Source organism: Octopus sinensis, linkage group LG2 (assembly GCF_006345805.1).
Source record: "Octopus sinensis linkage group LG2, ASM634580v1, whole genome shotgun sequence".
Taxonomy (NCBI): Eukaryota; Metazoa; Mollusca; class Cephalopoda; order Octopoda; family Octopodidae; genus Octopus; species Octopus sinensis.
This window is the reverse complement of record NC_042998.1, coordinates 129,425,660-129,445,401: the sequence shown is the minus strand read 5'-3', so window position 1 is coordinate 129,445,401 and position 19,742 is coordinate 129,425,660. Positions and strand designations below refer to the sequence as shown.

Sequence of the window (19,742 nt, the reverse complement as noted above, 5' to 3'; positions counted from 1 at the left end):
GGGAAATTTCGAACCTGGGTTCTCATTCCTAAGGTATTTTTCGATGTTGTTGTTGTTGTTATTATCATTAGTAGTAGTATTATTACTATTATTATTATTGTTATTTTTATTATTATTATTATTATTATTATTATTATTCTATGTTTGATTTTTGCTTTACATTTGCACAAGTTGGCTCCAAATCTCACCCAGAGACCTCATGAGACAACAAGTTGGAGGTTCATATTGGTGTTATGCCTAGGGTGCCATATATTTGGTTTTGTATTTAGTGTCGTACTAGTGAATGTCTAAAAAAACATACGAAAATTATGTTTGCTTTAAAACTTGAGATTCCATAGAAAGTATTTTGCGTAGGATATGAGTAGTTTTGAACTTCTGGCATTTTGGGGCTTCCTGGTATCTGAGTTAGGTAGCAATCAGCCCCTTTTGTTATCATTCCCAGGGCACCTATGACAACAGGTATTGTTTTAGTCTTCAGGTTCCACATTTTGCTGATTTCTATTTCAAGTTCTTTATATTTGCTCAGTTTTTGGTAGGTCTTGACAGATACGTTTATATCGATTGGGTCAGTCATATCAATGAGGGGCATGTTTTTTGTCTGAAGTCTTTCAATATGATGTCTGGCCTATTCGCATCTATCTTTCTGTCAGTTTGAATGGTGAAGTTCCAGAGGAGTGAGATGCGATCATTTTCAAGAACTGGAGGTGGTTTGTGTTCCCACCAGTTTTTATCATGGGGCAAGTCCAGGCTTTTGCAAATTACACAGTGAATATATTGTGCAGCTCTATCATGCCTGTTGAGGTACGCTGTAGGCGCAAGAAGACTGCACTTGGAGACAACATGATCAATGGTTTCATTTTGTTGTTGGTATACACGACATGTTGGGATACTGCCGTTCTTTAGTATGTTGGTCTGGTAGTTCCTTGTAGGTAGGCATTGATCTTGAACAGCTATGTTTCAGATTTTAAACCAGAGGCCATCAGCCATTGACGGGTTAGGGTTTTGTCAACGTCTGCATTATTCGGTCTCTTTAGGCATTTGCGATTGAGAGGTTTTTCTTGCCATTTATCAATCAGATGTTATTATTATTATTATTATTATTATTATTATTATTATTATTATTATTATTATTATTATTATTATTATTATTATTCAGGTCACTGCCTGGAATCAAACTCGGAAACTTTGGGTTAGTAGCCCGCACTCTTAACCACTACGCCATATTATTCAGCAGTGACCTGAACAATAATAATAATAATAATAATAATAATAATAATAATAATATAATAATAATAATAATAATAATAATAATAATAATAATAATAATAATAATAATGATAATAATAATATCGAGAAATACCTTGGGAATGAGAACCCAGGTTGGAAATTTCCCCAAGACACCTGAAACGTTGTGTTAACAACAATCAAGATGAGGACAAAGATTGTCAAATGTAAATACTGTATCAAGGATAGGAGTATTGGTTAATTTATTTTCAGGTCAGTAATGCAGACCGTATAAATCATGTGAGGCAGTTGTGTTTTATGTTGCATTAAGACACATAAAATAGTAAAATATAAATCTGGGCTAATTTAAAACGTAATGTATCGTTAAAATGTTGCCCACGCCAGGTTGATAAAACCTTATTGAGAATAAAATTCCCAAACTTATATACTGTATTACATGATATAAAACTGCATATGCCTTTGTCTCGATTGCACGTCATTCCTCATTCTTAATATCATTTTCGCTGCTTCCTTCTACATGTATTGTCCTATAACCATCTTATTCAATACAATGCGCTTTACTACTCTTTGAGCATATTTATTTATTTATGTCCTAAACATCTTGTCATTTCCCACTACAGTTTTTTTTTTCCTGTATAACTGTTGGTTCCGTTTGCTACAATAATTTATTTTAAATTATTAATATATATTCTTTTTCATATTGTTTCATATCATATCAATCTATGACTGGACGTTCTGTTCCACTCAATTTAATGCAAAATTAGTCAATCCATTTAACTGCACGTCTATATTTACTCCTTTCTATTTTTTTTTCTCGTTTTCCGTTTTTGTATCTTTCATAATCCTCGCCTTGAATTTTTTTCTATCTCATTCTTTTACATATCTTAGCCACTTTGATGTTTATCCCGACATGAACATCCGATTTAACTAATAAAATAACCCTTTGTGTATACTATTGTGTTGAATACCACCCTGACTTAAATACCGTCCCCTTTTCTCGATACCCCTTATCTCGCCTAAGCTGGTATATCTGGCATGTTAATCCATTTCCCTAGTAGTATACAGGATTATCTGTCCATTGATAAATTTACTCTATACCTTTTTATAGGCATTTCAAAATCGGTTACGACGCTGTATACCATGGAGGAGGGCCTAAGTGGATTACATTGACCAGTACTCCACTGCTACTTATTTTATCGACTTCGACTGGATGAAAGCAAAGTCGACTTCGACTTTGAACTCAGAATGTAATGAACGACAGATGAAAGGCTCTCAAGCATTTTGGCCGGCGTACTAACGATTATCAGCTCACTGCAATCTTGGTCTCTAATATTGTTTTCTAATCTTGCCACAAGGCCACCACATTTGAGGAAAGAGATAATCGATTAAATCGATCCCAGTGGTCAACTAGTACTTATCGATCTTGAAAGGGTGAACGGCAAAGTTGACCTCAGCGGAATTTGAACGCAGAACGAAAAGACGGACGAAATGCTGTTAAGCATTTTGCTCGGCATGCTAACGATTCTACCTGCTTGCTGCCCTCTCCGCCTTTATTATCAAGATATGATAAGATTTATAATACTCCATTGTTAACAATTCATAAAGAATATTAATTGGGATGAAGGAAAAAAATTCCAAACTTCATGCAAACTAACACCAATACAGTGATATATTGTCTGTTGGATGTCACTGGGCAAATGCATATGAGTTTTTTCATTAAAAGAAAACAATCTATATATTTCACACAATAAATAAGAATAATAATTTTAGCATGAAAGTGTGCAGGGACAATTTGTTTGGAATTTGAAAGTATACAGAATACAATGACAATACATATGAATTTTCAAGCATGTGTCTTTGTGCTTGTGTGTGTGAGTGTGTAGTGAGTGCGAGCGTGTTTCTACAAAAGTTAATGTAGCATTGCTTGAGGCCAATCAAAGATAACGTTTGTCGTAAAAAGAAATTCTCAAGTACTACGTTTCATAGAATTGTAGTATTCACGAAACATTTATAATTTCCGTAAAACTTGGCGAATTGTAATAACTACAAAAGGAAATGTAGTATCGCAGTATTGTATTTTTGATATAAGGAGATTATTGTGAATGTTTGTCCCATTATCTGTGTGTGTGTGTGTGCGTGTGTGTGTGTGTGTGTGTGTGTGTGTGCGGGCTTGTATGTGTGCGCGTGTGTACATATACATATGCATATATTGATGTGCATATGTGCATATGAACATCTAGAAATGGTTATGTATATATACTTATATACAATTGATATGTATGTATGTATGTATGTATGTATGTATGCATGTATGTATGTATGTATGTATGTATGCATGTATGTATGTACATGCATATATATATATATATATTTATATGTATGTATGTATGTACGTTTTTATTATATAAAATGATTCTATAAAATTAGAAATTTGTTTTGAATAGCTGTGAAATACATCAGAGGTAATACATTCTACATATTAAGTGTACAGCTGAAAAATATTGTTGTTCGGAAGTTAAATCCAATGGCTCTAAATAGAAATGACTTTAACATTGAATACCCGTATTTCTCAGACACTCTCTCCACAATATTATTAGTACCATGATTGAAAAATGATTTTGATGACAAAAGCTTTACGGACTTCTTTGGTGATAAGGCCTGATTTTTAATTCAATGTAAATTTGACCAGAATTAAAACCGATGAAAATATGCTCGCATACAAACTCGCAGGCAAGCTCGCGCGCGCACATATGCGTGTGCACATGCATGCACGCGCACATACACACGTACATATGTGTATGTGTGCGTGTGTGTCTGCGTTATATACAGATATATATTATGCATATGTTTGTATACACGTGCGCGTGTTTGTGCACACACTCATGCGCACATACTCATAAAGGCGAACGTGCACACGCACGCACGCACAGGCACTCCCACGCACAATACCTTATTCATACAAACATTTCCATGCATATATACACAGTACACGTAAGCATCACACCAGCCATGCCAGCCTACCCGCAAATCCACACTCCTTGTATATGCACAGCTACACGAGTGTACATATATACACGCGCGCAATACACGCATACACATGTACACACACACACGCATGCATATGCACACACATACATACACACACATACATACACAAACATACATACACTAATATATATATACACCTCCACATCCACACAATAACTATATACACAAATATATATACATGCACACACATACGCATACACTCGTGCACGCACAGACGCACACATACATAATTACACCCACCCACACACTCACACACACATATATGCGCTTGCACATACGCACACAAGCTCATAATCTCACAAGCCCCAATGAATCCCTTCCCAGACTCACGGTCGCCAACTTTTTCTTGTCCATCCAATGCAACCGCTGTCACTTATTTAGGAATACTACTAACGCTGACATTACGGGACCTTCCTTCACCAATTTCAACCCATCCACTGGTAGCCATCTTGGACTTCTTTTCGGTACCCAAGCAAGCAACACAGAACCTCGTAACCTCCAAGAAACTATTTTGTGCGATAAGCTGACATCGGAAGTGGAGCTAAACTTGCGGGATATCTCAGCAGCGCTCTTAAAAGTATCCTTCAGTGACGTTCTAGCCATAATACGATCCTGTCTTGGTGAAGTTTTACGAAGTCTACCAGTTTGGGGTTTAGCATCTGTCGATTCTGATGACTTAAAACGAGCTACAATTTGTTGCATAATACTTCTAGACCTTCCTACAGTAGTCGCTATCTCAGAATTTGACTCGCCCTCTTGATGAAGGCATACAATCCTTTGTTTTTCATCACAGGACACCAGTCGTCTCTCACAAGCCGCCATGTCGACTGTTGAATGTTCCAATAATGTAAGATCATAAGAAGTAACTGTTAACCCATTAACAGTCTTCTAAACAACAAATGCCTCGATTAGTAGTTCATTTTCTCTAAGTGAGGCTTAACTTTTGGCCACTGCAATTTGGAAGATTGCTTGTTATTTCCTCATAACTTACGAAATATCTATTTCATTCACTTGAAATCTTCACAATAGATATCAGATGTATATAAATATGGGTAAAATATCTAGTCTCGACGTTTTGTTAATCTCCTATAATAACTATTTTAAATACCTTAAATATCTAGGGGTCTCTCCCAATCACTTGACCTTGTAGCGATGATCCAGTATTTTGTGAAACTTGGAGCGAGTATGAGGCTTGTTATGGTGTTTTGCGTCACGCTTACAAACTTCTACCAACTAAGCTACATTATTGGAGCACATTCAACTCCCTTTGGATGATATCAGAGCGATATAAAAGTTGGATCTTCCTGAGAATGTTCTTAGTGTTCATGAGTTTGCGCAGAATAGGTTTTATAGAATTTTTTATTCATGAGATTATGGTTAATTTGCAATTATTGTTGGTCACGCAGATCCATCAAGTTCTTTTCCGTGTTGGAATTAGTTATGTTCACTGAACAATACAATTGGAAGGTATAGCTGATAATCAACAATAACGTCAAAATTGTGTACGTAAGGGTACGTAATATATATATATATAAATTCTTTTGTTGTTTTATTTGTTAAATTTTATTATATATATATATATATATATATATATATTATAACAATTTACAAATAAAACAACAAAAGAATTTTATTTAATTCATTTTGCAGGAAGGACTCCTTCGGCCGGATCGTGTTCTGCCCTTACCTTCGAAACACGCACTGTGTCGAACCAGGGGCAGCTGATAAAGGAGAATAATCCTTGTATTGTTTGTCTTGTACTCTGTTTTTTCGTTGTTAAAAAAAGTCCGTTTCCTTGTTTGATTTTATGTTTTCGTTTCTCGTTGTGTTCTACGTTTATTTGTGGTGTCCTGTACTCATATATATATATATATATATATATACATATATATATATTATATATATATATATATATATATATTATATATATATATGCATGTATATATACATATAGATGTAGGTATGTACATATATGTATGTATGTATGCATATGTTTTATTTGTTTTATTTGTTAAATTGTCATTATATAATTGAACGCCTCGCGTCACTTTCTTATTTCTCCAAGTTTTTATTATATATATATATATATATATATATATATATGTCTCTACATATATTTCAATTTGCGCTAAATTTGAGTTTGTATCGGAAGCAAGTGGAAAACACGAATAATGCGCAGCCGCAGAGATGAAAGGAAGTAGAGTCAGAGAAAAAGACAATGTGTATTTCATGTAGACATTCGTAAAATTTTTCTACACGCACATACACACGTACATATACATGTGCGCTTGAAGAGAAGTGTCACACGTAAAAATACATATACTGCTGCAAAAGTGTGTCAATGCGAAGTAATAAGAATTATCCGCTCTTTCCTTTAAGCTTACATTTTTCTAACAGTCTTCGTTATTGTCACCTCCCTTCTTCTCTTCCATCGCATTAAGACTAAGTGACAGTGGATGACAGAAAAGGAGAAACAATGCCAAAACGTCACTACAAATTTAGAGATTGTGAGGTTGTCCTGGAGGAATGGTGTCATTACTTAATACAATTTAGCTTTCTTATTTTTCATTCTAACAATAAAGACATGTATCTTTTAGCATTGTGCATGCGTGTATGTGTATGTGTATGTGCATGCGTGCGTGCGTGTGTGTGTGTGTGTGTCTGTCTGTATGTATGTGTATATATGTGTGGGGGGTATGTACGTCCGTGAGTATGTGTGTGTCTGTGTGTGTGTGTGTCTGTCTGTCTGTGTATTGGTAAACTACTAAAATTTCGCGATTTTCAATCCGTTGTTCAGTTTCATTATAGAACAGATAAAAGTCCATTATTTCGTTATTTATTTACAATTTCGAAAGATTATATTACAACAATTATTTAAAAAGTCTTCCGTTCCTAATATGTCTTACCACATAAATTCGTGTAAAGCGATTGGCGCAAAGAAGTGAAATTTTAACGGTTTTGTGAAAGGGATAGCATCTACATAGATATATACATATATGCATACATACATACATACGGAAAGACAGACAGACAGTCAGACAAAGACACACGCACGCAAACACACATATGTATATAGCCGATTTCTAGTTGTGCTGGGAACCTGTGGTAGAGGTAGATCCAAGAAGACATGGAACGGGGTGGTGAAGCATGATCTTCGAATTTTGAGCCTCACAGAGGCAATGACTAGTCTAAGACCTTTAGCGATGTGCTGTGCTTGAGAGGACCCGTCAGACCAAGTGAATTCGTGTTAGTAGTATGTAAAAAAAAAGACACATTTCGAACGTTGGACCTCACGGGGGCAAAGTGGATGAGTTCTTTTCGAGTGCTGGGCCTCACACAGGCAAAATGGCTGTGCTCCCTTCGAGTGGCGAGCCTCACAGAGGCAATGACCAAGATCTTTGGCATCATGTCGTGCTTGAGAAGACCAATCAAGCCGAGCAAAATCGCAGTCGTGGCAGATACCTGTGTCACGCAAACTGATACCCGTGCCGGGGGCACGTAAAAGCACCCATTACACTCTTGGAGTGCTTGGCGTTAGGAAGGGCATCCAGCCGTAGAAAACCATGCCAAATCAGACTGGAGTCTGGTGCAGCCTTCCAGCGTACCAGCCTGGCCAAACCATCCAACCCATGCCAGCATGGACAACGGACGTTAAAGGATGATGATGATGATGTTGATAATAATGATGAAATGTATATATATCTTTAAAAATGCTGTTTGACTGGCGTAATTTGAAGGAATTGTAAGTGACATGAAAAATTCTGTTTTGTTGAGCTTCAGCGTGTTAAATCTTGATTCAAACTTTTGCGCATGAATTATTTAATTGAAGGCAATAATGTAAATAAAATGCTTAAAATGTAGCTTAAATAGGGAAAGGAAAGAGCCAATAGCATCAGCAGCAATTATTTCAGTAATAAAACCCAAAGCAGGTAAAAAAAAAAAAAAATTGAATGGGGAAATTCAATACAACGTAGACGCCAGTACCTTATAATTTATGAACTATTTGTTTCGTTGTGTTCAGTAAAAAATAGTTTTCAGAATTTATCGCTACATTAAATGAGAAATCTTCAATGAAATATTGACAGCCTTAATTTAAAACAAAAATTATTTAATAATAAACACTGATTTATATATCATATCACACACACACATATATATATATATATATACATACACACACACATACACACTCACACACACATATAAATACATACATATATATATATAACCATAACAAAAGATGTAACACCTTATTGAATACTAATTGGACCAGTGAAAGTCATATATAATCATGAACTTAAGAATTTTTATATCACTAACTGATACAAAACACATTTCTCAATACTAAAATGCTATGTTATGTTATAAGCCCTACTTATATTTGGAAGTTGCAATCTATTTTAATTAATTTGACATAAACAAGTGTAATTCCTTTGTGAAAATTCCAGTTGATATCATGTTGTCTTTAACTTCTCTTTAATTTTATTGGTTCATTAATCTCAATCAGATCTTCTTTTGAAACAGCAAAGATATTCAACGAGTATTTCGGAAAATTAAATAAACATTATATATTTTGTGCGTTGACAGAAAAACTATATATATATATGTGTGTGTGTGTGTGTGTGTGTGATATATATATATATACGCTATATATATATATGTAATATATATATGTAAATATGCATTTATATATATACACTTATATATATATAATATATATATATATATATATATTTATATACGTACTATGTATGTATATATATATATATAATATATATATATATAATATATATATATATATATATACAAGGAAAACGCCCCCCGTCCAATGGACGGTGCTGAGTTGTCAAACATTTAAACCAAATTTTCTCAAAACAACTTGTCCCAACACTTATTTAACCTAAATTTGAGACACCAGCAAAATAAGAAATGAAGATAGACTTTTTTCTATTCCAAAGGAAAACGATTTTATTCGCACAACGCGTAGTATCGATCGCAACAACTGATGTACTTGCGCGTACAAATGCACGTTCCCACGGTTTTATCGATCGCATTCTCACCTGCAATCGACTTTTGTAAATTTTTCAAGACTTATACACGCCCTGATACCGTCAGTATCTACATATCAAATTTGAGCGCAATCGAATGGAGGATGCCCGAGATCCTAGAAGACACACACACAGATAGACAGAACGGATTTTACATGATATATATATTTATACATATATATATATATATTCACCCTCTCTTGTGCATATATATGTACTCTTGATGTACTCCCATGCTTGAAGTACATCACAAAGAATCATAGAAGTGAACTTTTTACTGAGAATATTCTATGCATAGAAACTATGTAGATGTATACGTAGATTAGAAAATTGCATAATAATAAATTATCATATATAGTGTTTTTCATACATATATTACATATTTGTAATAAAGATGGCACTAGTCTGTAATAAAAAAACATTATGTTTCTAATAAAAATGAAGGTCTCACTTAAAATGTGTAATGGATATCTAACAAAAGACTTCATTTTTTTAGTTTCGCGTCTACTGAGAGAAATTAGAGCCAGTCGTATGGGTTATTGTAATGTAAAATACAAATGAATGAATGGTTTTATTAACTTTTAGATTTCGTTTTGAGTGGGTGCCGTTAATCTCTCGAGCAGAATGTTGTTGAAAGAGTGCAGAGTAGATTCGGTGGTTACTCCTCTCACATAATCAGCTATCAAGTTAACAAGACCTAACTGAATGGAAAAGCAATTCGCCGAAATATCTATTTCAATTTCCTCAGAATACAATGCATATGTTAATTTAGTTTCTGCTGATTCAAAGCCTTGTATATTGGGATCAAATGTAAAAATCAATGACTATACATTTAAACGCTATTTTTCTACCACATAGAAATTAGTTAATAAACATGTTGAAATAGGAACATATATATGTAAAGCGTACTTGTATTTTAATGTCAGATTTAAAACTGTTATATTTCCCAGTGCGAAACACACTATGTACCTACAAATCTCTCTAAGTAGAAAATTCCAACTTTGCATTATTGTGTACCTCACAAGAATAGTTATATACTCGAGGTGATGAGTTAACAAAAATGATATATAGTAATTTATTGTGATTATTTCACTTATTTTCCAATAGCATCGCTTCAAGTTATTTGAATCATAAAGTTGTGCGCATTATTAATGCGACAGAAGTCATTTGGATGTTAGACAAGAGTAAAAGAAGTTTCTGTTAAAAATTTCACTTACTCCGTTGATAGATTTGTACTGAGGTGAAATCCAAATATTACACATATACAAAGTATTGAATATTGTTAGGTAAAATGGAATAACTTTTTTTTATTTAAAAGAGAAATTGTGCGAGTGACTAAATCATTCTCTCTTTCTCTCTTTCTCCCCCTCTTTCTCTTCTTCTTTCTCTCGCTCTCACTCTTTCTCTCACTTTATCATCACAGGCAGAAACGTTAGCACACCGGATGAAATGCTTAGCAGTATTTCGTCTGTCGCTACGTTCTGAGTTCAAATTACGCCGAGGTCCACCGAGGTCGAATTTCCCTTTCATTCTTTCGGGGTCGATTAAATAAGTACCAGGTACACACTGGTGTCGATATAATCGACTTAACCCGTTTCTCTGTCCTTGTTTGTCCCCTCTGTGTTTAGCCCCTTGTGGGTAGTAAAGAAATAGGTATTTCGTCTGTCTTTACGTCCTTCCTGAGTTTAAATTCCACCGAGGTCGACTTTGCCTTTCATCCATTCGGGGTCGATAAATTGAGTACCAGTTGCGTACTGGGGTCGATGTAATCAACTGGCCCACTCCCAAGAAATTTCGAGCCTTGTGCCTAGAGCAGAAAATAATTATACGGGCAGCAAAAGTCACTAATAAATGCATGGTACGTGCCGATACAATGTCATTCTATAAAGTGAATGACGGCCGTATACTAACATAGTCTTCTAACTTTCACTTGTTTCATCATTGGTGTATCGCCATGCTGGTGCACCGTCTTGACAAGTTCAGTCGGGTAATTCAATCCCCAGTGCTTTTCATTTGCCTGGTATTTTTTTATCGGTTTCTTTTCTAAATCCCGAAGTTGCAGGGACGTAAACAATCCAACACCGGTTGTCAAGCGACGCTGGGAGACAAAAGCAAACTATACAAACGTACATACTCACAAACACGCATATGTGTGCGTATATATATATATATATATATATATATATATATACATGATGGGCTTCTTTCAGTTTCCGTCAACCGAAACTGCCGACCATGCTTTTGGACGACCTAAGGCTGTAGTAGAATACATTTGCCCAAGGTATCTTGCAGTGGGTCTGAACCTGCCTCTAGGTGCACTGAGGGAGGGACGATGCGATAGATTTACCCCACCAAATATTCTGACATTGTGCCAACATTTGAAATCATTATTTCTTCATTCCCTTTATGTCTCAGATTTAATCCTGCTATTGTTGGTTTAGCGCCTTTCAACAATCTGGTTTTTATAGAAATATGCGGTAGTCTTTGGTCAATTTTTTTGCTAGCGATGATTCTATTTATCCTCAGACCCCAGCAAATACAGTCCTGTAACCTCCCCTTCTCTTTATATCTAATGCTACATTGTTACTTCTGCATTGACCTTTCTAAGGCGGTTTAATATGATTTGAGAGAGAATTGGTTACTATATCTGGTTGCTCGTACGAGCATCTTGCAACATCCTTATGAATTTCAGTTTCTTTTTTGCCGTTCTTTTTGCGGATACAAATGTAATTTTTAACACTAATCATTATTTTCGAGACGCGTATTTTGGTTTTACTCTGGTTTTTGCTGATGTTTCTACTGACGTCAGCCTTTCTCTGTTATCTGCATTGCTTTTTACTTGTACTACTTTTATTTCATGGTATTGTTATTTCTTTCATGCTATTGTTATCTATATCATTATTTTTATTTTTATTTTCTTTCTTTCTTTCTTCTTCTTCTTCTTCTCTTCTTCTTCTTCTTCTTCTTCTTCTTCTTCTTCTTCTTCTTCTTCTTCTTCTTCTTGCAGATGTGACTGTTGACGTCATTGTCTTTCATCTTTACGTCATTGATTTATATCTCTGATTTGCTTTTTAACTATTTTCTCAGTATTGCTGCATTAGAAGATTTCCTTATTGTCGCCATTGTTTCCGTCGTCTGTGTTGTTCTTGATAATGATGATGACGATAACGATGATGATGATGATGGTCTTGGCGGTGGTGATGGAGGATCAGCAAAAGATTAGTGACGTTGTTGTACCTGACGTCCTTAGCTGCAAGACAACCTTTAATGAGCAGGCCCGTGATTAAAGCCATCTCAGTCAGGACTACCCCACTTTATTTTAAGATCTGGTGTCTCTAGAGCAACCTAATTTAATACACCCTGTATTTATTTAACACAATAATATGTGATTTAAGCAAGATTTGACTGTTGCTTTGCAAACTAAGCGACCACGTACAGACTCATTTGCTTATCACCATCATTATCATTCTCATCACCATCATCATTGTCAACACATCATCATCATCATCATATTCATCATCATCACCACCACCACCACCACCACCACCACCACCATCATCATCATCATCATCATCTACATCATCAACACCACACTACCACCATCATCATCATCTTCATCATCAACTTCATCATCATTATCATCATCATCATCATCTTCATCATCATCATCTTGGTCATAATGGCGTGGGGATTTGCAGAGTTCCTTGCGAGTTAGTTGAAAGGATTTGTGCAAATTTGTTGCATAAATTTACACTATGAGTTCAAATCCTGTCACGGTCGACTTTCTCTTCATCGTTTTGATGCTAGTAAAACAAGATCATATTAGTTGCACTCTCAACTCAGCTCGGTCTTGATATGATATTTTATGTGTTTCAGTCATTAGACCGCGGCCATGTTGGGACAACAACTTGATGTTTTTTTTTAGCCTCGTACTTATTCATTAGGTCTCCTTTGCCGAACAGCTAGGTTACAGGGACGTAAACACACCAACACCATTTGTGACGTGGCTGAGTGAGCGAACAAACAGAATGACACAACACAGACATTTACTGTCCTCTTTCAGTTTTCGTCAACCAAATCCACTCACAAATCTATAGTAGAAAACACTTTCTCAAGATACTTCGCAGTGGGACTGAACCTGGAACCATGTGGTTGGGAAGGAAACTTCTTACCACACAACCACGTCTGCCCCTGATAAAACTATACTGAAACGCGTTTCATCCACACGCACAGGTTTATAGGGTCATCTAGGACTCATAGTCATTCAATGTTTCCTTTCTGTCTTCTTTGATTTCACGGAGTTTGCTATATCACATTCGTTACTCGATTACTCCCTTCAGTTTGAGAGCCTTATGGATAGATAGAAGGTGATCGATGCCCGCCCGGTACTATCCCTGTCAAGGAACTGCATCGCCATGCCGAAGCTGTTGTGTACACTCCGCAAAGCCACTTGCCACTACCACGTACCTCTCCTCTCGCGAGTCTCGGTGCCAAGAAATCGGGCATAATCATCTTTCAGATTTGAAAAATGGGACTTCGTGCAAAATTAATATATAATATTATATATGAATTATAATATTTTCCTAATGTATCTAGAAACCCTAGACATTTATCCCCGAGGCCGCTCCTTTTCAGCCCGCTTAATCGCTCTCGGAAATGTCTTGCAGTGGTAATGCCTTTCGGAGACTCACGGCCAAAGTCTTATGTATCTCTGTCTGTAGGTGAGGGACTCAGCCCGGTACAGACGGGGATCGGCCTAGCCATTGAGTGTGAGGGAGCTGCCCATGCCACTAGACAGTTTTTCTCTGATTGCCCTCTAGAGCCGACATCGAGCGACTCCGAACGCCTCATTGTCAAAGATCCGAGCGTGCCCCGCAGCACAAAGTCATACCATCTTCGACCGTTGTACAATAGGGAGATCCGTTGGGACCTATTCGCTCTTGGGATGGACAGCATCATTCGGAGCATCGGAGCTCTTTCAACATCTGGTACCTTGACGATATTAGGATATGTGGTCCAGTAGACAGTGTCTGCAACTATCTCTGCTCAGCGGCTCTCATTCTAGTGAGGGTCGGTCACGAGATAATCTCGCCCAAGTTGGATGTTGTGAACGCCAACTAGATGTAGAGAGATTTACGGCCTCCGTCTCGGAAGTACGTTCACTACTTCGCCAGGTACAGGAGACCTCAAAGGAGGACGTCCTTATCCTAGCTTCGCTGATACTCCTGCCTGCCATTTGCTCCACCCTCAGGTCTAAGCACCTCTTACGGACAGATAGAAGACGATCGTCGCCCACCCAGCATCTCTGTCTGTAGGTGAGGAACTCAGCCCGGTGCAGACGGGGATCGGCCTAGCCATTGAGTATGAGGAAGCCGCTCATGCCGCTAGACAGATTTTTCTCTGATTGTCCGCTAGAACCGACATCGAGCGACTCCAAACACCTCATTGTCAAACTTTGGCCATGAGTCTCCGAAAGGTATTACCATTGCTAGACATTCCCGAGAGCGATTAGGCGGGCTGAAGAGGAGAGGCCTCGGGGATAAAGGTCCAGGGTGTCTAGATACATCTGAAAAAATATTATAATTCATATATAATATTATATATAAGTTTACTGTCAAGAAACTGCTTCGCCATGTCGAAGCTATTGTGTACACTCCGCAATGCCTCTTGCTACAACCACGTGCCTCTCCTCTCACGGGTTTCGATGTGTGTATCCAACGGGCCAGCGAGGAGATATGCAACGTTCGGTTTGACGACACTGGATGGCAACAGTGCACCTTATCCATCAAATACGGTGGCCTCACTCTTCGAAATTCGGTTTCGCTACCTTGCCGACTTTCCTCTCGTCGGTGACCTTTTGCCACGTCCTCATTACAGAGTTCTTCACACAAAACTATGCGACATGGAGCCAGCTCGGCCTGCTCCACACTGACGCCCTCTCCTCTGTAGACGTCAAGTCCTCTTAAAAGAAATGGGACAGCATTCATGACTGCGGATGAGTTAGTGCGCCAACTTGACCAGCACCGTCTAGCAAGTTTTATCTCAGCCTTCGAATCTCACAGCGGAACTTGGTTCGATGCGGTGTCATCACTAGCAACTGGCACTCAATTCGATGGTGACTGCCTGCGCATTGGCGTTTTCCTGATGCTTGGTCTCCAGATCTGTGAGCTTAATGAATGCCGCTGTGGATCCATTCTACATTCTTTCATTCCACCCACTGACATGTTGTCATAGTGCTGGCCACCTTCATGCCATGCTGCCCATAACAAGATCATAACGTATGGTCTAGTTGTCGCAGGCTTCCATTCCCAGATCGTACCAGTGGAGCCGGACGGTATAACAATTTACCTGTTCCGTGGCGATAGGCCCCACATCGAGAATGCCATATGCTGACACCTTCTCCAGCAGCAGTTGGTGTTTTCAGCTACTAGCACAAGCTGCGCTGCTCGTCAGGCTGAGAAAAGCAAACTGTCAAAACATCGATCGTTCTCTGATAGGTTTATGGTTGTGACTGTGGCAGCTGAGACCTCAACGTTCTTGGACTATATCCCTGTTCACCGCTATCAGAGCGAAGATCGCTTTCGGCAAATGCGAGCCTCATGAGTCAGAGTGACTGTTCCAGCGCATCTCCGTTGCTATCATTCGGGGTAAATCCTTTACCATTCTGCCTGCTAGTGCCATGAAATATTTTTCTTTATTGTGAGAGGTAAGATTCTCCGCATTTGAGTAATACAACGTCTCTATTACTTAAACCTAAGATAGTGAAAACAACAAAAATCGGATATTTTACAAATTTATTCTATCATGACAACCCTAACACCTTGTACAGTAAACGCTTCTTTATATACGACAATACAGTGTTATTTAATGGAAATTTGGTTACTAATTCTGTCAAGTCAAGCCAAGCGATCGGTCATGATGGTGCCATTAGAGATAGCTTTGATAACCAATGACACCGCCGATACGATGTTCATATAATCGTTCTGATGACTACTATGATGATGAGAACCATGCTGTATATCATGGCCACCCTGATTATCAGTATTGTATTGATAGTGTTGGTCATGATTATAATATTGATACTGATAAGCATGTTAATAACTCTGATGATGGTTATGTTGATAATGCTCATGAAGCTGATAATGAAGACGATAGTAGATGTAAGCAACATATTGCCGCCAGGCAGGTGTCATAATTAACTCTATTTGATCCAGTCTCAATCAAATCTTGGATTTTGATGAATGCACCTGAGCTTGCTATTGTTGTTTGTTTTAGTTGCTTGTAATGAGACACAGGTCGACGGCAAATACGATGATATATATATATATATACGTTTGCATGTGCATGTTCTCTTTCTCCCTCTACCTCCCTCCTCCCTCTCTCTCTCCTTCTCTCTCACTTTCTCTTACACACACAATCATACACACGTGTGTGTGTGTGTGTGTGTGTGTGTGTGTGTGTGTGTGTGCTTCTATGTCTGCGAGTATGTGCGCGCGTAACTTATTTACATACGCCAACATTCTTCTGATTTTCAATGAACAACTCATGAAATAATCAGATTTCTGTATGTCGTCTTCGCCGTTTTATTTTTTCCTCCTTGTCCCTCTCTAACATAGATACATACATATATGTGTGTGGTGTGTGGGTGTGTGTGTGGGTGGGTGGGTGTGTATGTGTGTGTGTGTATGTGTGTGTGTGTGTGTGTGTGTGTGTGTGTGTGTGTGTGTGTGTGTGGAGACAGTTGTATGCATACATATATGTACGTACACAAGTTAATATGCGAACAAGCATGGTTGGCATTGCATATGTACATCTTATACTGAATTTCTAGAATGCTTTATATTTTTAACAGTGCCTTTCATAACAAGTAGCTATTGTCTTCTAGTTAATCGCATTCTTCTTGGTTTTGAGAATCACAGTTTGTCAAGCATAGTATCGAAGCAATTAGTCATGTTGTCATATGCTGAAATAATTAGTAGAAATGTAAAGTTATAATCTCGATAGAGTACCGGCAGTTTTCTTATCACTGCAGCATAGATATTCACCGTTTCATTAATCTTTAACATTTACTTGACATACACTTGTAATCTCCGTTGTTTTCTATTATGAGAATTCATTTGTTCAGTCTAATAAATTCTGTCAAATTTGAATTAAATAGCTAAATAGCGATTAAATAGCTAATCATTTTACAGATCCGTATATCCTAGCCGTAATTCTCTGACAGGGTCAACGTGACAAATTGTAACAGAATCCATGAAGATATTCTGAGAACCTTAACAGACAATGCTCCTTCATATGCAACAGTCAAACGCAGGGTAGATGAATTCCAGCGTGGCAGGGAGATTGTGGAAGATGATCCCAGACCAGGGAGACCTCCAACTGCAACCACCGAGGACAACATTGACCATGCTCTTGGTATGATAATGCAAGATCCTCAGATAGCCGAGAGACAGAGCATCTCAACTGAAAGAGCAGACAAAAGAACTTCGGTTCTCAAAGGTTTCTGCACGGTGGATCCCTCGCCTTTTGATTCCTGAACAGAAACGCACCAGGTGCACTTTGTCCACGAGCAATCTGCAACTGTTTGAAGCCGATAAAGAGAATTTTCTTGCTCGTTTCATTACTATGGACGAAAGTTGGGTTTATCACAACCAGCTTGAAGCCAAAGAACAAGCAAAGCAGTGGAAGCACACATCCTCTCCTGCCGCAAAGAAAGCCAATGTCATTCCTTCAGCTGGCAAGGTCATGGCGTCAGTATTTTTGGATTCTCAAGGTGTCGTGCTGATCGATTACCTTGAAAAGGGTCACACCGTGACAGGACTGTATTGTTCTCAGCTACTGAAACGCCTCCGAGAAGCAATCAAAGAAAAAAGGCCAGGAATGCTCAACACAGGAGTCCTTTTTCATCATGACAATGCTCCAGTTCACACCTCAGTGGTTGCCATGGCAACAATTCGTGATTGTGAGTAAGAACTTGTTCCCCGTCCGCCTTATTCGCCAGACTTAGCCCCCTCTGACTTTTATCTGTTCCCAAAAATGAAAAAAGCCCTGGCTGGTCGCCATTTTGCCAGTTACAATGACGTCATAGACGCTGTAGGAAGTTTCTTGGAGTCTCAAATAAAAGAGTTCCTCTACACCGGGATAACTGCGCTTCAGCACCGCTGGAGAAAGTGATCAATCATCGAGTGGGAAGGGGCTATGTTGAAAAATAAATCATCACAAGTCTTGTAATATGTTTTTTTTATTTTTTGAGGTTCAAGACTCTCCATACACCCCTCGTATATGTATACATACATATATATATATATATATTATATATATATATATATATATACATATATATATATATATATATACATACATACATACGTACATACACACAAGCACACACACACACACACAAACACACACACACACACACATATATATTAATATATATTTATATATATACATAGCGGCGAGCTGGCAAAAACGTTAGCACGCCGAGCTAACCGATATTTTGTTTACGTTTACGTTCTGAGTTCAAATACCGCCGGGGTCGACTTTGCTTTTCATCTATTTGGGGTCGATAACTTAAGCACCAGTTGCTTACTGGAGTCGATCTAAATATTTCGGGCCTTGTGCCTGAAGTAGAAAAGAATATATGTATATATATATAATAATAAGGGTAAATAATTTTTCGATGGGTTTTCAGACAACCAACAATTATTTACCGGTAGATTTCGGTATGTAAATATGACCTTTAGCGGCGGGAACTTCTGTGGAGTTCAGTATATATAGTATATAAGTAAAAGGGCAGACAACAGATTGCTTTGCCGCATACCGAAAGAATTAGAAATAGCAGTCAGAGACTGTTTATTTCCATTTTCTACAAGTGGGGGCTCCATATACGACATAACCCTGCAATTCACATATGCAAAATAGGAGGAGTAAATAAACGAAAACAATGCCTTGCAGTTAATGGCGAACATGTTTCTAGATCGGAGGCGAGAAGTTGCCTCATGTCTTTCTTCAGCACCGTCTTCATTAGATTTATTAAATGCCACCAGCCTCCACTTTTGACCAGGCGTCATCAAATAGTGGGGGGAGAGTGAGCATAGGCTACAGCTATGGAGACGATTGGATCCGTAGTACGCATGGCAGAATTTTGGAGGGAAAATTGTTTTCGTTTATTTACTCCTCCTATTTTGCATATGTGAATTGAAGGGTTATGTCGTATATGGAGCCCTCACTTGTAGAAAATGGAAATAAACAGTCTCTGACTGCTATTTCTAATTCTTTCGGTATGCGGCAAAGCAACCTGTTGCCTGCCCTTTTACTTATATACTATATATGCTGAACTCCACAGAAGTTTCCGCCGCTAAACGTCATATTTACATACCGAAATCTACGGGTAAATAA

General features: G+C 37.8%; 1 protein-coding gene across 1 annotated transcript; it reads right to left on the bottom strand.

Moving 5' to 3' along the window:
- Nucleotides 1-4,662: 4,662 nt before the first annotated feature.
- LOC115225894 lies at nucleotides 4,663-5,115 on the bottom strand. The gene has a single exon (XM_029796899.1). It carries the CDS (start codon nucleotides 5,113-5,115, stop codon nucleotides 4,663-4,665), a length of 453 nt encoding a protein of 150 aa, XP_029652759.1.
- Between the last annotated feature and the right edge of the window lie 14,627 nt (nucleotides 5,116-19,742).